The sequence below is a fragment of the Mytilus edulis genome, chromosome 6 (genome assembly GCF_963676685.1).
Source record: "Mytilus edulis chromosome 6, xbMytEdul2.2, whole genome shotgun sequence".
Taxonomy (NCBI): domain Eukaryota; kingdom Metazoa; phylum Mollusca; class Bivalvia; order Mytilida; family Mytilidae; genus Mytilus; species Mytilus edulis.
This window is the reverse complement of record NC_092349.1, coordinates 488,365-515,991: the sequence shown is the minus strand read 5'-3', so window position 1 is coordinate 515,991 and position 27,627 is coordinate 488,365. Positions and strand designations below refer to the sequence as shown.

Sequence of the window (27,627 nt, the reverse complement as noted above, 5' to 3'; positions counted from 1 at the left end):
TTGATACGGAATATTTATCAACAAGGTCTTGGTACCTTCCGATGATTTTTTTTAGAAAAAAAACCCAGGTTCATCAACTTTCTGCTCAGACACTGGTGACGTTTTCAAAGTCTTAGTAGGAGGGGGAAATGTATATCCAATATGCAGGTGAAGTTGGTACATTGCTACTAAGTTGGGGGAATTTATAATTTCAAAATTAAAATCGTCGCGTTTGTCATAGAAATGAGGCACAGATTGTTTACTATCAATTGCCACTTGCAAAGCCAAAACTTACTATCATAATGCAACATTTGCAAGATCATTACACAAACACATAGATGATTATAGTAATGATAACTATTCTTTACATTAGAAATCATATAAAATATAAGGTTTTAAAAAGATCAACTATAACATACACAATTGAAGTTTGTAATATTAAATTTGTCTGGCGTCTGTTTACCAGCAATCTCTAAAAATTGTATTGCATAAGATTTAAGTTTTTAATTACACTTAAACACTGGTTACAAGATAACAACAACGCCTATCTTTACATTTAAATCTAGTAAGTCCTTCCTCAATAGTTATTGTCGGCAAACTTTCAAGTGTTCTTTACTTTTCTTCAGTCAAATGTTTTGTCGGTCACTACTTTACCTTAGGCAAACTGTCTATAGTTCTGCGGATGGATTCTTTGTAGTCGTATAAAGGTTTGTAACCAAACATCATTTTTGCCTTCTCATATGTTACATAAAAAGTTGTATTGACAAAATTAATTACATTAGGGGATAACTGAAAATTTATCTTTTTAAACGGACTTATTATAAGTAAGCAAAAATATATGAAATGGAGAACAGCACACACAAACCGATGTGACACAAACCATGACGAAGTACCAATAGTTTCGCCTATGTACGGTTTTCGATGTTCTATATGTGTCTGTTGTGGTGAATCATCAACTGCAAAATAGTACTGTCCGCCAAGCTTTTCATTGTTTAGCAATGACTGATACGCTCTGACAAACATCATAGCAACATTTCCAACATAACTGTATTGTAGTTTTGCCTCCATGGCTCCCATTACACGATAGTATATTCCATTCCGCACTGATCTGTTACGAGATATTGTATTGGTTGGATCAAGTTCGCCGTACATCCCGGGAGGTAAAATACCAATAGTTCGTAGAACTTTACCTAAAAGACAAGAAAGTAAACAGTGTTAAAAATCATACCAATACAAACAAACAAACAAATATTTTATTTGCCAATCATGGCGCCCAAAATGAGCGGAATAATTACAGTATAAATTCAAACATAATGTATAGATATAGAAAATTAAAAATCAACATCGTCCCCTGGACTAAATTTATGATGCTGCTGAATACTTCGAGGTTAGAGAGGCATGGTCTAGCACCATCCATGCATACATTTAGTTGACATACCATCCAAAGACTCTTGTGGGCGGTGAAGATGGTGAAAAAAAATAAGTGTTCCGAATACTAATCAAAATAAAAAATTGAAAAAAATCTTAATGTCGTTACAAAACTGGTTGAAGACGGGTTCATAAAAGAGAAAAAAGATGAAAAGGGTAACTCATGAGTATAAACACCCCCTATAAGTATGCTGACTTATTACTTTCCTTGGTTTATTTTTTAATCGATAACGCTATAGTTACCAATGTTTATGTTCCAGACCGTACGCGTACGGTCTGGACCGTATGCGTACTTTTTCAAAATACTCATACGGTCGTATGCGTACGGTCTGACTATTATTAAAAAGTTGGTCAAGTTTATTAGATACAAATGCATATAGCAGATCAACATAACTTAACTATCAAATTAATATAAAAAAGTTCAATTGTATTTGAAACTAAAACTTTATATTCTAACTTGTTTTTAATTCACGCTAATTAAATATGCTAATCTCTTGTATTAAGCATGTCGATCAGTAGTACATTAATTGTATTATGAACGCTGAAATTGAAGATATCGGAAGTAAACATAAAGTGGGAGTTCAATTGTTTTAAAATATTTAGCAACTTTACCAAAAAAAAAAACAAATGCAAAAGAACCTGCATGAACTGCATACATGAAATTGCTAAAAATATTACGTTACTTGAATTGTGTCACCTTGGGCGAGAGTACCAAAATAGGATTCATATATACAATTAAACAAATACCTAATTTCAATTGTTCGTTTGTTCATTTTATCTATCTAATTGTAACAAATTATCAATAACAATTTGTAAAACTGAAAATAAAGATTGTTTCAATTTAACCCATATGATCAAATAACATGTATTGTCAGATCGTACTGGACCGTACGCGTATGGTCGGACCGTATGAGTATACGTATACGGTCCGGACCGTACGCGTACGGTCCAAATACTCATATGGTCTGGAACATTTACACTATCAACTCACTGAACAACAAATTCTAATCGATAAAATAATTCATTGACCAAAAATATAATAACTATTTATAATTAATTTAAAAAAAATCATGAAGCGCCTTTACTATGGAAGTTTTTAATGTATAATAAGGCAATTCTTAATTTTTATTTATCTTTAATAAAAGTATAAAATATATTTTTGGTATTGTTTGAAAATATTTTTTTCGTATTTCTATTTTTATTATAATCAGAATTGTCTGGTTGTATGTCATTTGTGAAATGCAACGCCAGTTTCCTGATGAGGTAAAAAATCTAATGTTAGGATATTACCTTATTCCAAAAATTGTAGGCAAATAAACACCGGGATTAATTGCTCCTTTTCCAAGCATTTCCGGACGTTACTAACATGGAAGAGTTAACATGTGAACTTGAAAGGTGAGTAAGAAAGACAGTAGCAATGCAGGAACCCTCCAGACAGCAGTCTGCCAGTCACATCAGTCTGTTGTGAGATATCGTTTTCAAGTTTAAGGCGTTTGAAAACCTGGGAACGGGCTACAATGGGCGGTGACAGGCTTTGTGGGCTTGTCATGTTCCATGAGGATAGGAATGATACAGTTGAAAAAAACGTGTGTTGAAGCTTTTCGATAGTACAGGTCACAGGAGATTCGGAAAGTTTTGGTTGACCAACAGAGATTCACTGTTATAAACTTGTCTTGATACTTAATAGGCTAGCTAATATAAAAAAAACGCATTTCTATTATATTTTTTTTTGTTTTTTATTATAAATACATTGACCTCTCCCATAGTAATACTGAAATAATCTTCTCCCTCTTCAGGCACCCGAACCCCCCTTAAACAAAAACTTCGCTCGGCTCAAATCTGTGTCGCCTCGATCCGCTGGGTGATTTACCTCAGTTGATTTGGACATGTGCTACGGCTTAATTCAGCTTAATCATACATGTATACCGTATAAATAGATTCTAATTAACACCTGCCCCGTGTGTGAATAGGTAGTGACATTTACATTCGACTGGAAATAGCTATGTATTCATAGAATAAGAATGTGTTTAATGCGATGTGATGGAAGCTTTTGTGACCATGTATGCATACCCTAGTCGACCTATTGGGATTTTTTTTGTGATATGTATAGTTAAGTGGTATCTTTAATATTTAATATGCAAATGTTAATTTTTTGTAACAAAATTATGGCTTTTGATTTCCTAATTTTCTAAGCCGCGTGCTATCCTTTTGATTTTCGATTAATCTTCTGATACGGATAGTTAGTTGTCCCCCGTTTACAAGGTTAATTTTTTTGACATATGTATAATTCATTTCTATAACACATTGTATAATTTGATTCTTTGTACTAACCATATACTACTCACCATTTCTCAAGCTTGACCCATTTTCATTTATAACGATTTCTAGAGCTTTTCGTTTTGTTTCTCCGTAATGTCCATGTGCACATTTCTTTGGAAAAGTCACAGATGTTTCTGTTCCGTTCCGAACAGCGTCGTACCCATAAAATGATCCCAAAGTACCGCAGTATATCAAGTATTGTACGTCGTGTTCTTTGCACGCTTTAATTATATTTTGTGTACCTGCAGAACACAAAAAGTAATTTATATAAGACAACCACCTGATTATTACTAGACTTTGGAAATACAATTGAATATACTGTAGGATTAAACTAAGAAATACTTGTTTTTTTTTTAAATGGATCAGTTGAGAACCTGAATAACGGGAGTTCAGAGATCAACATATAAATATTGTTAACAGAACAACTATTTAAGAGCTTTAAATTGTGTATGCATAGTAAATTATGTCTTGTTTATTGTAGAAGATATAGCGAATATAGTTGTTTTGTTATATTGCTGTTTAAGACGTTTATATAATAGCCTAGTAGACGAATTTAAATCTATTGTTTTTATAACCATGTATAAGCTGAGTTCACTAGTAATACAAGAACTTATTCATTTTTAAAAAATTTCGAATCCGGGTCTTGAAGATACATTTTCTATCCAGACACCTGTGAACGTGTCCTCTTTATTTATTCCATACACATTAGAATCTTATTAAATGTATACCTTTTACATTAACATCATACATAGATTTAACGTCCGGGAGTAGGGAAACATCTATTTTTGACGCTAGGTGGAAGACAGCATCGACCCCTTTACAAGCTCGTGTGACTAATTCTACATCCTGTATGTCTCCAATGATTGACGTTATAGTATTATCACAGTTGTATTCTGAAACAAACAAACCAGACAATATAAAGAAGAAGACGTGGTATGATTTCAAAAGACAACTCTCTACAGGAGACCAATTGATACAGAAATTTTAAACTGTAGGTCACTTTACGGCCTTTAACGATTACAGTGCATAGTCAGCCATCACGGGTTGGTTGACCGTACATTATGAAATAACCGTTTCACAGAAGATATCCGCGCATATGTTGCTTACGTCGTAACTAAAATCCCCTTCCCTCTTCATGAATGTGACCTAATGAATTAGACTATTTACCGGGTGTGTAAACTGAGCAACACGACGGGTGCCACATAAGGAGCAGGATCTACTTACCTATCCGGAGCACCTGAGATCACCCCTAGTGGATTGGGTTCGTGTTACTTAGTCTTTAGTTTGTGTCATGTGTACTCCTATTTGTCTGTTTATCTTTCTCATGTTTAGCCATAGCGTTGTAAGCTTATTTTAGATCTATGAGTTTGACTGTCCCTCTTCAATAAAAGGTCAGAAATGACAAATGTAAAACTATTCAAACGTCGAGAAAACTAACTGCCTAACCCAAGTACAAAATAATGAACGAAAATCAAATATGAAACAAAACAACAAACACCAACACCTAAATACAGATATCTTGACTAGGGACAGACACATACAGAATATGGGTTAGATTTGTTTGAAGGCACCAACTGTTCACCTAAGTTAAGACAGTGGTGCAACAGTGTATCATAAGAACTCTAAAAGTCATCAAAAAGTCTCAACTCATCAGACCTACATCTAACAAAAACAAAGTGAAGATGGCCGGGTACTTGTAAATCCCAACAACAAAAAGACACTAAGTATACGGATCTGAGAATACTAGCAGTTACTGACAGCTAGTTCAACGCAAATAACAATAACAAACAAAAAATAAAATTTGTAATTACATTTACTGTAAGAAAACAACCGCCGGAGTAACGCAAGGTAATGGTTTTACTTTTGTCGATATGTTCGCGCCGGTACCGCAGCATCATCGGGACAATAAAACAGCCTGTTTATGCTTTTTAAATCATTTATGATCAATTTAAGTGATGAGTTGGCTTTTTCGGTGGAGCTTTACGTGACGCTCGTAAAAGCAAGTACGACGTGCGCTTTCATGATGTTTGGAAATAAAGTCGAGCATGCCCTTATATATCAGTTAAGGTTAATGTTATTGACTCTGGTTTGTCCGGTTGGTTATCACAAAACGACTTCCAGATTCTCATCCCTTGCCTTAATGTTTCTGACAATATTAGCATAGTACGCTCCGTTTACGGAAAAGAACCATGGAGACATTTCTTTGTAGGGTGCGTTGGTGACTTGTTGCAAATCTAACTGTATGTCCCTTTCAAATATTTTCCGTGGTATTCCAAATTTCCCGTCCTTCACTAGTCAAACCCTAGAAAACGACCTGCGTTTTGTATTTACTGTCATTTTACTAGTCCTGAACATGAAAAAACATATGCCGCTAAACGTAAAAATAACAGCAATGAAAATCATTATATTCCAGTGTTTCTTATAATAGACGATGATATTAAAGTTCGAAAAGTGTTTCTACGTTTGAATTTATTTTATGGACCACCCCAACCCATCATCCCCCCCTCTTTTTGATGGTGTTTTAACGCCACTTTTTGGCTATTTCGTGGTGGCCAGTTTTTATTGGTGGAGGAAGTCGGAGTGCACGTAGAAAACCACCGACCTTCGATAGGAAAACTGACAATCTTAGTCAATTAGGATTGGAGTCGAGTGCACTCGCATCAGCGGGGTTCGATTTCACAACCCCAGGGTTGACTGGCTAGTAAATTAAGGAGTCGAAATTTAAAAAGTGAACTATTAAACATCATTGTAGTAAGTAAATCATTAAGGTATGTCGCTGGCCGACTTCGGTTATCATTCGTACCTTTCTAAAATGTCATGACGTTTTTAAAGATCGCATAGAATCTCATGAAGGCCAGCGATAATGTTTTTTCTTCTGACCAATGTCGATGCCATTTTATTAATAGTTTACCTAATTTTCTTTCAAAAGGAACGAAATCTAGAATCCGTATTTCCTTTATGTTCTCTCCATACAGTTGTAAATGTTTGACTACATGTTGACCTAGAAAACCACATCCTCCTGTTACTAATACCGTGTGCATTTTCAAAAATCTGTAAAACCAAATTAAAAATAAAATACAAAAAGGAAAAAGTTCTTTAAAGTCATATGAAACGAGTGAGTGGTGAAAGAAAATGTTTATCCAATTCTTTTACCAATGCATGTATGTATCATAAACTTAGTCCTCTGTGCATGATTTTCTCATTTTTGACTAATATAACGTATAATCGTCATTTTTTTTTCTCTCTGTCTGTTATGATTAAAGAAATATGGCTGCGCATTAAATGCCGTGTTTTGAAGCCGAAGTTTACCGATTGTCAGCTTATAGTAATAATTAGATTAGATGTATGTATACGTTATTCTGATTGGCTAACTGCACATCACGTGTTATTTCTTAAGCAATTGCATTACTCAATAAAACTTTTCATTCATGATAACACAAGGTCTCACAATAAAGTGCACATGTGAATTAAATTTAAAAAAATGATAAAATTCGTGTTTTCATGATTCTAGCTAAAAAAAATGTAATTATAAGTATTGAATGCTTCCCTGCTTCATACAAAATGTACTTTGGTCAAGGCTTTTACACCCCAATGAAGTTACAAAAAGAAGCATTCAATTCTTAAGGTTTATGTACCCTTCTGTAGCCATTTTTGTACGAGTTTTTCAAACCTCAATTGTATCAAAACTAAAGATATAATGAATAATAGAGATATATTTGTAGGCCATTTAGTACATGTTCCAAGGGGAAACTTGATGCAAAGCATTATTTTTTACTGTTCCATTGCATTTAATAGAAAAAGAGGACTTTGTGGCAAATAAATCAAGATTTTTATAGAAAATCCACAGCCTTTATCCTTGTACTCTCATATTTGGCAATTTGATGACTGATAGATATAGGATTATTGCATGCAGTGCTAGCATTGATTTCCTTAAAACAAGTTTATATAAATATGGCCAAAATCAAGTACACCTTTTAGGGTACGCTCGACTTTAGTGACTCAGCACGAGGTGTTTTGGAATTTACAGGTTACTTAGAACTTTTTGTAAAAAATAAATACTAGCACATCATAGAAAATCAAGTGAGTAATTTATGTTTCAAATTTTATAACAAAATTGGAATATGTACAAAATGGCCTATCTCTATTATTCATAATATCTGTAGTTTTGATACAATTGAAGTTTGAAAAGTTCGTACAAAAATGGCTACAGAAGGGTACATGAACCTTAAAACAAATAAAAAAAAAGCATGAATATTGAGCACGTGTTTAACATGTACAATCACAGAATTGTTTATTTTAATGACAGATCCATGCGTATTGCGACCACCGGATTTTTACGACTGAGGGTTACGCTCAGGTACGGAATATGTCGGCAAATTGTTTCCTTGAAGGAAGCAATTGAAAATAAAATGTTCTTCTAAATGTGGACAAATTAAAAAAATTTCCTCAGAAAAAAAAAATGTACATAAGTTGTATAATGAAAACTATCCATTTAGTTATAAAAAAACATATGCATATTTTTTTTTAATTTGAGGTTTCTTATGACTCTAAATAAGAAATGTATGACTTGTGTAAATCAATATAATTGATAAATATTTGATGCATGAAATATTTGTCACTGAACATAGGAAACAACCAATGGAGTTTAGCTTCGGAGATGACATATACATATACCCACACACGATCCTCAAAAAACAGTAACGTTATATCCGGTGTCTCATGTAGAGGTTATGTTACAATGTGAATTTCCGACTAGATAAAACTCAGTGCAATAACCCCTTGAGGGGCTAAATATCACCTTTCACCAAACTCAACCATTAGTTCCAATGACACTCCAAACCTCCCGCCCCTAATACCGCTCATATAATTTTGTATAATCTCCTTTTAGATTAACTGAGAATTTGTTCTCGTCCTCACTATGCATGTGATATTTATAACTAATCTTTACACACACAGCATTAGGTCGTGTGATCAAAGATGCAAAGTGTTTATTTATAATAATTTAAAAATGTACCAGAACCCGTTAGAAACATACATATGACAGCAACAGTAAGTCGGCGTACCAGCTGAACCTATCAAACGAATAAAGTATATATTACTTGATAACTGCTTCTCATTGATGAAGTAGCAAACCTAGTGTTGCGTCATTCTTGTCTCAGTACATTACATTAGTTAGTCACTGCACATGCCATTATTTAGTCGCAGCATGTGACTTAGTCGCAGGCCATGACTTTACTTAGTCCCAGGCCATGAATTTACTTACTCCCAGGCCATGACTTTACTTAGTCCCAGGCCATGACTTTACTTTGTAGCAGGACATGACTTACTTAGTCGCAGGCCATGACTTTACTTGCTTGAATTTAAAAGGTATTACTATAGTCAGGTGTTTAAAGTTTGTATTCGTAATGATTATTTCATTTTTGCATTTGAAAAAAACCTTAGGCTTATAGTTGTGTATATTCAGCTTTTTTTGGGCATTGGTTTTGATTTTGTCAATTGATTAATTCTCTAAATACCGCGGTTGTATTTTTTTTTTATTTTTAAAAATATTTTTCAAACCTTTATTGAAATTGATTTTAAATTTCCACAGATTTTAATTTGTGAACATAATAAAACAAAATATAGTGAAACAAAACAATATAGGTTAATTGACTCATGCAAGTGTAACATTTAAACTAAAATATTACATAGAACCTATATACTTATAGTCTCGTTTCGCCTCGAGTATGGGTCGTTGGTTCGAAACACGTCCGGGTCAAAATAAAGTCTGATCTGTAGGGTTGTGTAACACGAGTCTAACTGAATGGCCCCTTGTTATCCAAACTGTTTTTATATTTTATATTCAAGTGCCAAATAATAAACGAAGTTACATTTTCCCTGGTCACAGGAATTTTATTTCAAAGTCCTCAATAATACCCGAAACCACTTTTCTCTATGTCGCAGAAGATGTCCGGATGCTTGGGTGCCATGTTTTCCTGTGTATTGATTTCTACTGATATAACACGATCAGACCAACCTCCTTATATTGCTCTAGTACAAACCAGGGTTTATATATTAAACGTATTATTTTCTAGCCCCGAATATGCTTAATTTGCCACTGGTCAGCCATCTATTTATCCATCTCAGTACTACAGACATATTTATTGTATATACTAAAAGGCGTCTCCATTTACTCTTTGAGGGGTCGTCGATTGCGCTTTGTAAGGCTCCTTTAGTTTTTAGTGAAAGAAGAAGTTCCAGCGATAGTCTTTGCATAGCCTGCCTCTCTGTTCTATTAAAATTTGTCCTCGGCCTTAATATACATGGACCAATTTCTACAGGGAGTAAAATTTTTATAACTCCATTAATAAATTTTACTTCTGTGTCTTAATTTATTTGGCATAGTAACATTTATGATACACTTACCTTCAACCATGAATACATGTACCTGTTCAAGGGTTGGATGCATACACACAGTATTTACATACAGAAATACACACGGTATTTACAAACATAGATACACACGGTATTAACAAACATAGATACACACCGTGTAATAAAGAAATATTGTTATCATATCAATAGACATGAAATGTTATTATACAATGGTTATGTGTAATTGTCCTTTTAAATTCGTCTGTTTAGTTGATTGTGTTATCACAATTTTGTGATATTTAAATGTACAGTAGGTATAGCGTTCGAAAAGGAGCGTAATTTCAAGTGATTTGATACGGTTTTTTTTTCAGTCAGATTTTATTTGATGTAAAATGTAAACAAACCGCATCCATTTTGCATAAAACGTAAAATCAATATGAAAGGCAGTTTAGTATAAATTGTGATATAAATGTGATATAAATGTACCATAATCAATATATTATATAGGTAAAATAAACCCATTTTAAGCATTAATTCAGTTTATATGTCCGTTGTGTTTTAAAAAAACAACCAGTAAAGGTTTTTCGATTTCATAATTGCATACATGAAATATTTGCAACTAGAAAAATGAACAAACTTTGCGTTATAATAGAATTGCACACTGGTTCCTATTTATGACACTGTAGCTAAGTGTACAAATAACAAAGTAGTATCATCCATACAAACTTCATGTAACCCCGAAGTACATTTTAGCTTCTAGATGTAAAGTTCAGAGCTCAATAGGTTTAATGTAAGGCCCGGCTTGCTTCAAACCATGATCTTCACCAAAACAAGAAATGCACTAGGTATCAAAATAGTCTTCCGTTCGGATTTGTTTTTATGTATAAACTTACGGTAGTATTTGATATATAAACAGAAATTAATAAAATAATATTTATACGGAATTAGATGCACAGTATAGTCTTGACATGGTGGCTGTCCAATGATATGAATTATTGATAAGAGTAGGTGTCAATGAATACTTATTTTCTTAATCTTCATGTACACAGTCGATCAATTCTAGAGTCTATAGCATAATTCATTTAATATTGATATAAAAAAAAATGTAAGAAAACGGTATTTATTGAATATTGCATGAATGAAATATTTGCCACTAGACGAATGGTAATTAACTTGAGATTATTTAATGCGGCCTGTTGATTAAACATGCAAATGATACATGTGAAAGTCTGTTTAAATAGATTTAAAAATATATTACTTATCAAATTTGAATTAATACATTATTCAATATTATTAACATGGTCTCTTTTTTTTTTTTTGCATCGTGTAATTAGAATACATAACCATTCTTCTCAAAAGTTAGCCATTGAAAGACGTCTTATGGGTTGAGTTCGAGGATGAGATCTGAGCAATTAATATATCGGTCTTCTACATCAAATCACGAATTTTACTATTCAAATCTTTGCAATAGTTGAAAAACAAAACAAATTCGAAAACATCCACAATATTGATCAAGATATCAAGCATTTTCTTCATACACAATATCCGATTTTAATCCTATTGAAATATGAATTGATAACACAAAAATGTCATACTTCATACTTAAACACAAGTTATAAAGACAAAACGGCTTCTTATTAAACTGGTTTTACAAACACACTGCATCATACACATGTACATGTATAAGTCTCCATGGGTAGCAGCAGCTCGTCAGTATGTGATTCGATTCTGGTAGGATTTATAACATACTTGTCCATGTTGGTTAACTAACAAACTACTTAGAAACTTGGGTTTCAACTCCTGAGGCATCGTTGACCTTGGATAAATTTTGAATTTTATAAATTAAGAACTTGTTTTTCACGTAGTTCCTAATTATCGGCATGTTTTTCGAACATTTTCATTTGATTGACCGTGATGACAGTATTAAATCCAGGATACGTGCTCACATTGTGAGTCTTCATAATGAAGTTAAATACAGAAAAGCCGGAGGCACGGCATTTATAAAGTGTGCTATTCATTTACTTTCACTGGAACATACAACTGCTGGTTAAATGGAAAACCCAAAGATGTCATCAGTCATTAGTTCAAATAGGCACTATAATGTTTGAAACATATAAAAATAAGGAGGTGTGGTATGATAGTCAATGAGACAACTAGCCACCCCAAGTTGAAATTAAGTGGATGTTAGCAATTTATGGTATCCGTGCGGCCTTCAACAATGATATATAACCCATACCGTATAGTCTGCTAAAACGAGTCCCTACAAATGAGAAAATCAACGGCTTAATTTATGACAAAATTTTCGAAACCAAAGTATGACAGGCATGAACCAACTGCATGCTCCTGACTTAGGAAAGACACATGAAGAATGTGTCGGGGTTAAATATGTGTGTGAACACTCAACACTTCCCTAACCTGAGACAAGGGTGTAACAGCACAGCAAAAGTACAAACTAGTAAAATCAGTCGAAATTGTTATAACAGACGTGGCAGGGTACTTATACATCCCTTACAACAACAACCAAAAACACAAAGTACAGGTCTAAGAGTTACGGATTACGGATAGCTAGTTTAAACCAATAACAATTAATAAAATAAATCATGTGTTGATATTTTTCTTGTTTGGGAATTTGGGAATACAGTATAAATTATGATGTCCCTGTTAGTCTTTTAACTCTTCAAGTTTATTCGTGTTTACATCTCTGACATAGATGCGTTTTTAATGACAGGTGAACGGCTGTAAATACGGTTTGGACGCATGACATTTGAAAAAAGTGATAAAGAAGCATCTTATACATACAAATGTATATGTGCTAAATATATATTAAAGATTCACTTTTATACAAAAGGAAACAAGACTGCTAAACGTGTGCGATGGAGAGATCTTTTAAACTAATCATTTCTCAATTCCGAGAAATATTCACATTCAGGAGGTTGAAACAGACAGAAAAAGGATGACCTGGTATATCAATTTTCATATTGATTTTTCTTCTGGTATTTGCAATTGAACTTTGTTTTTCTATTATGCAGTCTAATAAAAGATGCGTAACGAATGTTACTGAACACGGTGCGCTTTTTGACAATTAATGTCTCTTCGGTGTTCCTCGAAACTTAAATATTTGAAAATTCCAAATGTAATTTTAAATAACAAAAGAAACCAAAAGCCACACATTTGAGATATAAGGTCCTAATTTTAAATAAATAACAAATTTTTTTAACGGCTTATATTACTAAAACAGTACAATATCCGTTTAAAAAACATTATTATTCTGAAGTATAATTATTCGTTCTTATTGCAAGGGAAATAATCAGTATAGTATTCCAAATAACACGTAACAAAAGGAAATGCATAATCTATATTATGGACGATAACGTTGTTCTCTCTTTATTTATATGTGCTATACTTTTTCTTACGCTGGCTATATATGTTAATCATACAGAAAGATTGGCATTGCAGTTAAAAGATGATGTTAGAAAATCACTTGTTGATGCAGGACATGATTTTCATGGCCAAGTTGAAAGATTATCAGGTAATTTTATTGTCACTTATGGGTTATTATTGTCAATGTAATTTTTTTTTAAAACCGTGATATTCAAATAACAGAAATTCGGGTCAATCATTTTAATATTAATGCATTTATTTTCTTGCCTTGGGTGTATGCAGATTTGTTCGCGCCGACAGTGGTGTTATTTTGGTAGCTTGTATAAATCAAAAGTATACAATATTTTGGCATTTAATATTTAATAAAAGTGAAGTAGTTAATACATATTTGTGGTGTATAAGAACTAAAAGTGTATTTTAAAATATGTATGCATCAATGTATTTACGTGTCATGACCGTACATGCAAAAAATAAAATGTTGACAAAAAATCCCAGTAATACTGATGAGATGGGATAGTAAAGTGGGCCGTGTATCTTATAAGATGTAACGATTAAAAAAGAAAAACATAATAGAACCAGTGCATATTGATGTTAAAATCGAATATAAAAGACATCTGTCACTGTGTATATGATATAACGTATAACATGTATAAAGAAAAAATCTATTTTTGACTAATAGATACCATTAAATTGTATATCATTCACAATATAACTATTTCTAGAAAATACTATCATAAGTACAAGTACTTTATGTAATGTAAAATATATAAAAAGTATGAAATATGAAGAACCATTTACTCTTTCATGTAAATGTTTGTTGGCATTGGATGTGAGTTCACATTTATGAACTAGACAAAAACAAAATATACATCCGAATTGTCATCTTGGGTCAAAGCATAAACTCCAGGAGAAGGTCTGACAGTAAACTCTATGTTGATGGTTGCGTCCTTTAAACTGTTTATGAGTATAGCATTTCACTGTGTTTTTCATTCATTTATTATATTTATGAAGTAATTAACAATGACATAAAACCCACTTGGTAAACTTTCTAATCTTAACCAAATGGACAAGCGAGCAAAAAAAATTACTGGCACTTCCCGTTGAGCTTTTTTTGGTACACAATTTCCAAAATATGGATAGAGTTGGTCGACCTTTAATCAATTTATTGTCATTCTGTAAATATTTTGTTGAATAGAAGATCTAATTCAGTTATCTATGGCATGATATTCTCTTAACTAATAAAATATTTACAGATTGACAACAAATAAATGAGAAGTCGACATACCTAAACAATATTTTGTAGCAGAAAAGCTCAACAGAAACTGCCAGTAAACTTGCTTAACCATTTAGTTGAACATTGATGGTTTACCAAGCTTATCGACAGATTGAAGATCCATCAAAGTGCATATGTATATAACAATAGTATTTAGTTTTCTTTTAATTTACTGATAACAAAATCAATATTAATACTAATAAAAACATTATCCAATGGTCTAATTATAGTGTTGAATCGGTAACCTGTTTGAATAAGTTTATTTGAAGGATGATCGATAAGTTTACCAGGATTGTTACATGTGGAGTAGGATCTGCTTACCCTTCCGGAGCACCTGAGATCACCCCTAGTTTTTGGTGGGGTTCGTGTTGTTTATTCTTTAGTTTTCTATGTTGTGTCATGTGAACTATCGTTTTTCTGTTTGTCTTTTTCATTTTTAGCCATGGCGTTGTCAGTTTGTTTTGGATTTATGAGTTTGATTGTCCCTTTGGTATCTTTCGTCCCTCTCTTCTTTTACTAAGTTTCCGGACACGGTAAACAATATTTCTGTAAAACTGAGGGTGTGCTATCCCGTTTGAAATAAACTTCAAAACCAGATCTTTATAAATATGGAAGAATTTAGGAAAGGTTTTAAGTAATTTGTGGTATAAAAATCCCTGAATTAATAATTTACCAGTAAAACATAAATTTTCTTCTTTAAAATCAAGAACATGCCAATAGACACGGGCTTATCGAACGAGTTGTACAATATAAACACCGTAAGATGGCGTCAAAGGAACATCGTCATCTAAAAGTGGGAACATAAACAATAGGGAACGAAAAATTTCCTTTTTGTCGTAAATTTTAGTGTGGAGTTTCCCGTGTAAAACCAAAACATTTAAATCTAGGAAAGGACAGTTATTACCGTTTACATTTGATTTATTTAAAGTAGTTCCTGTGGGTAAATTTCAGTTATATATTAAGAAAATTCTTGATTATTTAACGAAAAAGTTTCATCAAGATAACGTTAGATAAGTGTAGTTGAATTAATCAAGTAGGTCAACTTAGACGGGCCTTTACTGAGTTTGGTCATAATCTCTGATTCATAACGGAACAAAACAAGTCTGCTAATTTAGGGGCGCAACTGGTGCCCAAATGAATACTAAGTCTTTAAGTTTATCTTGAAAATGATAAATCCCGAGGAAGAGTGAAAACATCAGTGAATATAAAGATTTCAAGACCGCAACAGTTACATGAAATGGAAGCTGTGGACAATTTCATCTATGCTCAATCTAAAATACTTAAAGTTGCATAGTAAATCCCTGCTGTAAAGGTTTTAATTAGATTTTGATGTACAACTTGTGATTTATTTACAATTTATGAAGTTATAGGCGTCTTTTGTAAAGAAACATAATCAGACAAAAATATACTGCCTCCTACCGTTGATGTTTAGAATAAAGATACAGGATTTAATTATTTTTTTTTATTATACAGGAATTGACCAATTGAAAACAGAATTAGAAAACAAACAGAGAGTATTAGATGAGTATTTAAAACAAAATGTATCCAAGGAAAGTTTGAAGCTGAAAGCATTTGAGGAAAATTTACACCATATTGTTATTTCTCTTCGTAAGTCTATGACACACGATAATTAGCTGTAGACTTATAATTAACGTCTTATCTCACGTTGGATATAACCTTTCTCCAGATGTCCACAATGTTACTTTCAATCAAAACAATTGTATTTGCTAAGATGTTTTGGATAGAGAATCTCAACGAAAACAATGTCAATATGGAACTGGGAAATATGAAGCAAATGTTAACTTAAGTTAGAAGTAAGAAAATCCCTATCGGTTTTCGAAGAGATATTCAAGTAATAAAGTCAACATTAAAAAACTTGTATTGACAGCTGTTTGTTCTCCAATTAAAAAAAGTTATCATTATTTAAATAACACATAGGTGAGAGGGTGAACGAGCAGATTAGTACCCCGAGAAAACATTGTCAACCGCGGCGAAGGGTACCAATCTGCTCTATCACCCTCTCAGATATGTGTTATTTAATTTATTATACTGAATATCCCATCATTATTGTCTTTTTTTATAATTCTTTATTTGGTATTTCTTCATCTCATACAATATCTATATGCATTTTTTTTTTATAAAGAAGAATACAATACAAGTTATTGTCTTTTACAAATGAATTTTATCTAAAAACATTTTCTATGTAATCACGTACATTTGTACTTAACAACGTAACGGGTATTAGAAAAATCAACAGAAGTGAAGTAAATAGACAATAATGATGCATTGATTTGACATATCAACGATAAAAGTATTCGTGCGAAACGGGGAAAAAAGATCGGCTATCTAGAAAAAAATTATTTTCAATTGTTATTATAGTATTGTTGTTATTTATTTGATTTAAATTTCTTGGGAAAAACCCCCTTTTAAAAGGCCTCATATCTGGCGGAGAAATATAAATCACAATGAACATGATGAAATGCACATCACATGTGAAATAAATCGATGGTGAACGAAATCGTTTTAGTATGGAATAGAATATCAACAATAAGCATTACACATAATGGTTTATAGGTTTAAAAAAAAGTATATGAACAAGTGAAATATGTTTTTCCAACAATTGTAAAAGAAATGAGTTTGAGTCGTTCCACCCTTCTTTGTATACTAGTAATACATTGGAAACAAGGACATGTTGAAGAGTTCGTCATGAATATTTTAATATAGTTCTGGCTCTACTTTTCTAAATTTTCATGAGGAAAAGTGAAACCAGGCTAGTGACTGTATATGACATAGATATATACAGTCAACGCATTTGGACTGCTGAAATAGAATGAGTGCAGTATAATATGTTTTATTTTTTTATTTGGAAGTCAGATAATAGAATCCGAGCCAAAACGTAAAACTTTAGGCATTGTCTTTAATAACTTTACGTTAATTCAATTCATTGTCCTTTAAATTACCTATTTTTGATTGGTCTACCCGAGAGGGTAAAATTTAAAAAAAAATGTCACCCGCTCAGCCATGTGATAGAGTAAATTAACACCCTCGTATTAGCTAATCAAAATATGGCATTTTAACGTGAAGTATAATAAATTATGTTATTACTTTCTTTCTAAGGAAAACCAATCGATTGTACTGACATTGATGTAATCTATGGAAGTGGTATCTATACTATATATCCAGTAGGCCTTGATAGCTTAAGAGTTTGTTGTGATCTAGAATACAACAATACAATAAGAGGATGGACAGTATGTTAACTATGATATTTTCTGACATTTGACATGGTTTCTTGTAAATAACTATTTTGTTAACAAGATTTACCATCATTTACTTATCGATCGAACGCTCAAACTTGAACATTTGAAACCCATCAATGAATAAATACATAGAAACGTTAAGAATTATATAATTATATATATAAAAAAAGAGAAACATAAACACTAACCAGTATTTTTTTCAGAATAATTTCCTAGTTTCTCAGCGGAAATTTCAAGGTATATATCTCATGTAAGTTTTGTAATCATGCAGATCAATTTTGAAGATATCAACTGGAACTTTATATGATTATTAATTCCATTAATATCAGCTCGCTCTAGGTTTCGTTAAGACAACAATTATAACATGACTTGTATAAAAGGCTAAGCCTTGGAAGAAGTATTTCCATGAGTTTAATACAAATGACCTCTAGATTTATAAGGTAACAATAACGTCGAACGATCGGTGAATATTTGAATCTGCTTATGTACTCCAACTTAATTTTCAGGTTTTCCAACACAGAGAAACGGGAGAGGAGGACTTTAATCGCGGGTGGATTGACTACGAATATGGATTTGGAAATTTGCTAAAGGAATTCTGGTTAGGTTTGTTTTCTTCCAACATCTTCATATTGTATTACAGACAGTAGATTCAAAGAGTTCATAAAACCACAAAGGTCAAAACATAAGTCAAAAACCGGACATGGAATAGGAGCTTTTCACGAGGGAGATAATTTCCTTAACTTCAAATAATTTCAAAATTTTGCAGCAGCAGATTTCAATGACACAAAATAATACCAATCTAAATTATTGTACCCATGTGAGTTTTGAAGTCAAATAAATGTCTTTAAACGCGAAAGTCCATCTAATCGGTAATTTTCTTTTTTGTCATAGCGGTTTTTATTATTTTTATTCCAAACTTCTTTTAGGAAACAGTAAACTTCATGCACTTACAGAACAAGGAAGATATGAATTGGTAATATTGACAGAAGACTTTTACAATAACAAAACGTTTTCAAGATATGACTTTTTTAAAATAGGCGATAGAACATCAAAATACAAACTGTCTGTTTGAGAATATAGCGGAACTGCTGGTAAGATTACCTTGTTTCTTGATAGTAAGAAAAATATCTTTTGCAAATATCGAATTAATATGTTTTGTAGTATGCATAAAGCTCAAACTCGAATGTAGAAATCATAAAAAAAACTGCCACTTTACGAAACTCGATGGACGTTGCAAATTATACAGAATTACCCTAAAAAGAAACAACGGTAAATGGGTAATAGGTAACCGACAAATCACGTGTTGTAAGATGCCTAAGGTAAACCTGATCGTTTCATAATTGTTTTCACTATAAGTCGAAATTGCGTTTTTTTCAATTCAAATTCAACATATCTATAGATTGACCAACCACATAAGGTAAAGATAACACTGCGCATTACGTGCACTATTCTTATATGGCTATCATTATGGCAAACAAATCTTATAGCAATCATTTAAAAGCGTGTTTTTGTTTTTCCTGATTTATAGCGTTGCAAGATTTTTTCTTATTCAGGTAATACATTAGAAGACAATAATGTTCCATTTTCAACAAAGGATCAGAAAAATGATAACTCCCAAGCACTTCACTGTGCAAGTTCGATGAAAGGAGCGTGGTGGTTTACCGAATCAAACTGTTTTGAAAGCCTTAATGCACAGTATGTGAAAAATGTCTCACAAATAAACGATTGGAATAACCATGTAAGCATGTTATTTAAAGAAACAACAATGATAATACGCAGAGTTATATAATATTTCCTTTAATTAAATTGTTCTTATGTTATTTACATTATAATTTCATTCGTTTAAACGGGCAGTGCATTAGAATGAAATTAATTTCTCCTGGGTGTTTCATCATACGTAGCATAGAGGGCGTAATGTTTTCCCGCTTCAAAATTATTATCGCGGTATTTTATTGCCTATGTACTCATTCAGCACGACATCGTCAATCTGAGCAGTCGAATTTTCTTGGTAAATTTTAATTATGGTTAAAGTTTATTAAGCTTTATATTTGCAGAGTTTTTTGTTTGATACTGATGTTTGAATTATATATTATATGTGTAGATATATATGTATGAATTGTGTTTATTTCTTACTTAATATAGAGCATCGGCGTTGTCGTGCGACTATCCACTTTACAAAGTCTTTGGTATTTATTATAGCCTTTTATGGCGTGTATATACAGAGTGTTTATGTATACTTGGATATTTGGTACAAATATTGTTTATACTTGGATATTTGGTACAAGTATTGATTATACTTGGTTGTTTGGTGCAATTATTAGTTTTATGTCTACATTGATGGGGGTTTATACCAGGAGAATACGTCCTTCCTAGACAAAAAAAAAGGCAACAGTATATAGACAACTGTGACCTAAACTTGACGTTAGTTTGTTTAATCTACTCGATTTCATTTCTCGTATTTGGTTTAAAACCAACATATATAAAGTAAGGAGGAAAATTTTTCGTTGCAAATCAATTATGTTGTTTTTCAAAATGTATGTTATACCTAAAAAAAAATATACCGTATTAGAAAATGAGATCAGTAAGTTTGCAAGACAAGGACACATATTTTAATGGGGGACATGAATGTAATGACTGGAAAATGTCCTGATTTTATTAAAGGTTGCATTTCTGTAAATATTGACAATGCAATTTCCCATAGGAACTCCTTTTACGGCTAAAACTGTATCACTTTTACCAAGAAGTTTTGAAAAAAAATCTTATCCTAGAATTGAAAGTTCATATGCGCTTTATTTATTTTTCAAATGTCAAAATATAGGGCTGTGCGGCATATTTTCAATGTTTATAGGCCCGGAACATTTAAGAGTTTAAACTAACACAAATTTTCTCAACTACCCCTACCTGGAATGAAGGGTTCCCACAGATTTCAATGTAAACAATTTGCAGATGTATATTTACTTGTAACATTTATGTCTCTATGAGATGGAACACAGAGAGCATAACTTGGAACCAGTAGTCAACAAAATTGATTTTCTATGAATATTCTAGATTTCCCCAAAAGAGGCTTGGTTTGAGAAACAGCTGTATTTACAAAGTGCAACCTATGCAAACATTTATTCAAATAGAAAACTCTCTAAAATCAGTTTTATAGCATTAATAATTATAGCCTTAAAGAAATCACTGTGTATACTCCAAGTTTTTTTTACTGAACATTTTAAAAGAATTTGAAAACAAGACTTTAATTATTGCCAGCTTACCCTATTTGCATATTTTCTGATATAAAATGCCTAGAACCTGTTTAAACCTGTTTTGATAATAGTATATTGTATTTATTTAACATATCAGAATACTATATAAATGTTATGTTTAGCAGTCAATCATTACAACATTCAAGATTATATAAAGTATCCAATCCTGCCTCTGTCTCAGGTCCACATCTAACTGTATGCCTATTTGTCAAGTAAAGTTCACATTTTTGCCTCAAATGGTCAATTTAGAATTATTGTCACAACAGTATCATCTGTTACCACATATCTGATACAATTTACCTAATAAATATACTAGAAGCGTATAAATAAAGCCATATTTGCAATAGTTGTATGTATGCAGATACATATGTACCAGTCTGAGATATAAATTCACTTAAAATGATTTTTGCATAACTTTCAAGTATAGTTATTATTTTCTATACCAAGAACTTCAACTCATAAAATCATAGCATTTACAAGTTAAATTATTTGTTTTATGACCCAGGGGGTAGGCAATTTTCTATGTTTTTTCCCCTAGGGCCTCAAATTTCCTAAATTATTCTGCTTTTTCTAGCAATTTGGGATATTTAGTACATATTCAGGATAGAACACACAATTGCAAGTTTTGTTGAGATATTTTTGTATTTCTAGCTTGTATTTTTTATGCCGCGGTGGCAAAAAAAGCAGATTTAGGTGTTACAGCTTACTTTTGGTTTATCGACAGAACACAAACAACCCCATAAATAATATTCGGGAAGGATCGATGAGTTTCAAGGACTGCGAAGAGTAAATATAAGCACTTCTTAACAATTTAACTTACATATATGCAAATATTATGGATCAATTTTGTATTCAGGACTTTAGGTAAACTATGCATACTGTAAACTGTGAATTTATGTGAGTCATCATATGTAAGGCCCAGGATTCTATCAATCTTTATGAAATATCTATAAAACTTCATAGTTGAGTTTATTTCTTTAACATCTGTGAGATAAAGCAAATTTGATTAAATTCTGAATGTTCTCTTTTTCCACCCAATATAGGTTGAATTTCTGTAAATATTGATAATATTTTTAACGTCTAAAACTGTTCCACTTTTACTAAGAAGTTTGGAAAATAATCTTATCCTAGAATTGAAAGTTCATATGCACTACAATTTTTTTCAAAGGTCAAAATATAGGGCTGTGCGGCATATTTTTAATGTTGATATGCCCTCTGGACATTTCAGAGTTTAAACTAACATACTAACTGATATACATATGAATATTTACTGGTAACATTTCCAACTTATGTCTATATGAAATGGAACACAGAGAGCATAACTGGGAACCAGTATGCAAACGCAATTAATTTTATATGAATATTCTAGATCTCCCCAAAAGAGGCGTGGTGTAAGAAACAGCTGTATTTACAAAGTGCAACCTATAGGAGATTCTTGTCAAATAAAAAGTTTTGAAGCTGACAATCCAATACCAGATTAGTATAAAGTGGACACTGACATATCTAGGAACAATCAAGATGATATTACAAATGCACAAGGTTAATCCTTATAAGAATTGTGTATTTCCTTTTAAAAAGGTTACGCATATTGAATGGCAGATATATTGTGGACAGATATATTAAATGAAGTGATTACGAAGCATATTTAGGTCCAAGTAAACCCCACATTTGTTAGTACAAAAACAGCTTGCAAATATTGAAAAGGACATTACATCTTACAAAGAAACAGATGCTCTGATAAAATACTCTGAAATAAAAAAAAATGTTATAGGTAAGCTTAAAATATCAAAAGATCCTGGGCCAGATACCATTATTAATGATATAGTAAAATTTAGTAAAACTGTATCCATCTAAAGTATTGTTAAACTGTTTAATAGTCTCAGAGGAGAAGATTTTAGTAAGATTACAAATATTGTCAAAAATTTACTATAACGGACAATTACTCCTAAAGGGGTCAATTGACAGTTATGGTAATGATGACTTATTAGTAGGTCTTACTTTGATGAACATTATTGCTTTTTACAGTTTATCTCTGTCTCAATAATATTCAAGATATTAACCAAAAACTGCCAAATTTCTTTAAAAACACCAATTCAGGAGCAGAAACCCAACAACCGGTTTTCCTATTTGTCTAAAAATTGCATGGCAGATATCTTGACCTGAAGATCTTAAAATGAAAAAAAAACTTAAAAGTTAGGTTGCAAGGTTGCTATGATGTTAGCATCTAACTCGACCTAAATTTGTTTATTTTGTATAAAATCAAAATGCAAGTACATCGTCATAGGTGCAGTTTAAAATTATAAATTTTGACTCAAGTGTAGTAAATGTATGGATAAACATATGGCTGAAAATAATGAAGAAAGACAGGCGTTTTGACGAGATGATTTCTACTTCGCTGTATTGATTTCATTTATTAACTGAACTAATTAATTTGTACTTTGTTGGAAAAAAAACCAATGAAACGAGTCAAAAGAACAGTCTTAAACTTTATAATAAAGAAATGAAGATATCAATATCCGTCCAGATTGAACAGTCCATGGAAAAACTACACGGAAATGTAAACGCGAACACTAACACTAGGGGGGATGTCAGGTACCCAGGAAGGATAAGCATTTTTTTGAAAAACAGCCATTTCTAAATGATTTCAGAGAAGACGTCAACATCAAAGGTGTTGTAGTAGATAGTATATTTGAAAAAGAACAGAAACAATAACGTGTTTGTCGTTAAATAAAATAGAAGCAACACCATAGATCCGACAACAGGAAGGTCAAACGTCAAACGCCGTTGGGGGGAGGTGCATGAATACCAAGTCCCTTTTAAAGGCATACGACCAAAAGAAAGATATATACACGAAGCAAGAAGAAAAATAAAGGGAAAACTAAAGAACAATAACAAGACCAACTCTATTGTCGTCTTGTTTGTCATAGATTCTGGTATTGGGTTAACCGCTAGGTAGACATGAAAATTCATTAAATATTATTATCATATACCTGCAATCTAGCTATTTCTGGGATACCACTTATTTTGCAGCACACATTTGGGTGAAGAGGCTACAATACATATTTCGAGAATATCAAGCGCTTTGAATCTTTTGAAATACTAAGGCTTTTCTATCTCAGGCATAGATCACCTTAGCTGCATTTGGCAAAACTTTTAGGAATTGTGGTTCTCAATGCTCTTCAACTTCGTACTTTATTTGGCCTTTTCAACTTTTTTGGATTCGAGCGTCACTGGTGAGTCTTTTGTAGACGAAACGCGCGTCTGGCGTATATACTAAATTTAGTCCTGGTATCTATGATGAGTTTATTTATCTGTTTGAAAAATATTTAAATCCGTATTTTTTATGACACAGCGTATACAAAGTGTACACGTTTAAATATAGCACTATTGTGGATGCATGTATTTGGTATTTATTTCCCATGTTTCAATTAATATGTAAAATATTTGGTCGCAAGAAGACTACCAATAATAATTTAGCCTTATATGATGATTTTTCTTCTTTATTTAACTATTCAAAAAGATATAATCTAGAATAAAAGCAGTTTTATCATTAATGAATAAATCATGTTTATTATCAGTAAAAATGATGTCAGATGTTAAATGTCGACTTATACCATTGATTAAGATTATTATCAGCATTTAGCATAAGCATAAGGGAGATTATAAATAAGATTATGAATAAAGGAAGTAAAATGAATTAATCACCATGATCGATAAACTGTTGTTGTTTCTCAATGCTTTAATTGTTCTTATGATGGCTATATATTTAAATCATACAGAACGGTTGATATTGCAGTTCAAAGAAGATATAGGAAAATTATTGGTTGATAAGCGGGATCGAAAGGAACTAGTGTCTGGAGGTATTTTTGTTTTTAAACTCAATGTCGAATGCGAAATATTATTGTAATTTAAATGCGTTCTGATTTTAATAATCTTTCGTTTAAAACTAAAATTTGGGAAATTTTTCTAAACAATTGTATTACTGTTGATAAATTATATATATATATACAACATGTACAAATTATGTGTGTATACAAAACATTGATGATAACCAATTAGATTTTAGTTTGACTAAAAACGATCATTTTAGTTTAAGCAGTCGTTGAACCATGAAAAATGAGTTCAAGGACAATGGGCATCTTCGTAGCAACAGACATATATACAATGTATATAAACAATACAAGGTATGAAACCTCCAGGTCTTGTACATTTACCTTCTGAAATGCAAAGCCTTATACTAAACGATACTCCGCCGCCTTTATATAGTTAGTGTATTTCGGTTTCTGCCACTTTCGTCGCAGGCAAGATAATAATGGAAAGTAAGTACCGTAAGATAATATTAGGAAAAATTAAAGTGGACTTTATGATATTAATTCACTAATCTTAATAAAATTCCAGTAATATACTAATAACATACAATCATTCAAAATTGTTTGATCTTAGCAAATCAAATGAAGATATCTAATTGCAATTAGTGGCTAATTGATTTTTTAAATTATGAATGTTTGTTAAGATAAACGACGGTTTAAACTTTTTGGAATTCGGCTTTGAAAGCATGTGGAATTTCCTAACGTCGGGAAATATCAGTTTTTCTACGTTGTTTGCTTCACTGGAGAAAAAAACCTGTGAACTTTTGCCTTCCCTTAGCGTTCAACGTCGTCGTCCGTCTGTCTTAAACTTTTTTTGTTTTTAAATATGCCCCTTTAAAACAAAAAATGGGTCAATTTTTTTTTATCCCAGGCAGATAACCTTAGCCGTATTTGGCACAACGTTTTGGAATTTGTCATCCAATGCTCTTCAATTTGATACTTATGGCTTTCTAATCATTTGATCTGAGCGTCACTGATAAGACTTATGTAGACGGAACACGAGTCTGGCGTATCAAATGATAATCCTGATAATTTTGATTTTATTTACACCAACTGGTCGATTCCACTGCTGGAGCACGTTACTTCCTCTAAGGATATCACCAGCTCAGTAATCGGCACATCTGTGTTGACATGGATATCAATTATATGGTCATTTTCATAATTTACTATTTGCAAAAGTATGAATTATTCGAAATACTAAGGATTTGATTATCCCAGTCATAGATTACCGTAGCCGTATTTTGCACAACGTTTTGGAATGTTTCGTCCTCAATGCTCTTCAACTTTATACGTGTTTGGTTTTCTAATTATTTGATCTGAGCGTAACTGATGAGTCTTATGTAGACGAAACGCGCGTCAAATTATAAGCCTGGTACCTTTGATAACTATTTCAATACTTCATTTAAATATCATTGGGGTTAACTAGTTCACTCCAAGAATTTGATCCATGAAAAAGATGAAACTCAAACTGGGGTGAACTGGTAGGGGTGATCCGGCTCAGATCACCCCTGTTAGAACAAAGGAGCTGGGATGTAATTGCAATTTATGTATGGATTGTATAAACGCTTAACTTATATTTCATCAAAACAGTTCAAATCTGTATTAAGACTTTGTATTAATGTTGCATGACAAAACGATAACGAAAGTAGGTCTGGTTTCAAAAAATATCCGAATAAACTCAGACCAAACGTACGTTAAAATCGATTGATAAAAGACATCTGTCTCATATGATCTAACGACTAGTGATGTTTTCAAAATTACAATATTGGTTTATATTTAGACAGATACTAGAACGTGAATTAATATTTTTGAATGAGATCTATAGAACATGCTAAAGGTCGAGCTCTTCAATGGTTTCGTGTGCAATAAACTAAAATTTTGTTTTGACATTGGTCATACACACACAGAGAGACAAGTCACCAGTATGCTGCAGTTTATTGTTGACAACATATAAGTTAAATTTAGAGGTAGAATTGTTTTTTTTTTTAAATTGCCGGCATTCCTATGGGGAACTACGCGCATCTCCTTACTGACCTCTTCTTATTTTCATATGAGTCGGAGTACCTTTAGACACTTGTCGAACACTAAAATATCAGAGAAGCCAGATAATCAAATTTTACATTTAGATATATTGATGATGTTTTACCCTTAACTTCATATCTATAGTTTGGTAATATCCATTTGACGTGGCTCGGTACTTATACATCCCGTAATTTTGTCTAAGTGCTATATGGTAAATTTTTGTATTCTTGCCTTTCGTTTTTACTAGTTTAGCTTTGTTTATTTGCCTTTTTTATTTGATTTTTTGTTGTTTTTGTTTGTTTTCAGACAAACTTGTATTTGTTTGTTTTTATGGTGATTTAGATTACATATATATAACACAATGTTGATTGATGTACCCTAATGTTCACATTTTTATTTTTGTAATTTTACCTTTGACAAGGAATTTAAATAAATGGTACCAACTAAAATTTTAAGTATTCAGAAATATATTTGTTATTATATTTGTTATTAAAATG

At 32.1% G+C, this 27,627-nt stretch overlaps 1 protein-coding gene and 1 long non-coding RNA gene across 3 annotated transcripts; one reads left to right on the top strand and one right to left on the bottom strand.

Annotated features, from left to right (window-relative positions):
- Window positions 1-468: 468 nt before the first annotated feature.
- On the bottom strand, window positions 469-10,273 carry LOC139526883 (3 beta-hydroxysteroid dehydrogenase type 7-like). Of its 2 annotated transcripts, XM_071322026.1 has the most exons (5): window positions 10,132-10,273; window positions 6,638-6,777; window positions 4,455-4,619; window positions 3,753-3,968; window positions 469-1,169 (listed from the first exon to the last, which is right to left on the bottom strand). In XM_071322026.1, exons 2-5 carry the CDS (start codon window positions 6,765-6,767, stop codon window positions 625-627), a joined length of 1,056 nt encoding a protein of 351 aa, XP_071178127.1. In that variant the 5' UTR covers window positions 6,768-6,777; window positions 10,132-10,273; the 3' UTR covers window positions 469-624. The 2 variants fall into 2 exon arrangements, with proteins under 2 accessions (XP_071178127.1, XP_071178128.1); XM_071322027.1 differs by lacking the exon at window positions 6,638-6,777 and having other exon boundaries at window positions 10,132-10,257.
- A 5,938-nt stretch (window positions 10,274-16,211) lies between these two features.
- On the top strand, window positions 16,212-20,328 carry LOC139525922 (uncharacterized). The gene is made up of 5 exons (XR_011665045.1): window positions 16,212-16,342; window positions 17,852-17,982; window positions 18,498-18,594; window positions 18,918-19,082; window positions 19,545-20,328. It is a non-coding gene; the product is annotated as an uncharacterized lncRNA (long non-coding RNA).
- The last annotated feature ends 7,299 nt before the right edge of the window (window positions 20,329-27,627 follow it).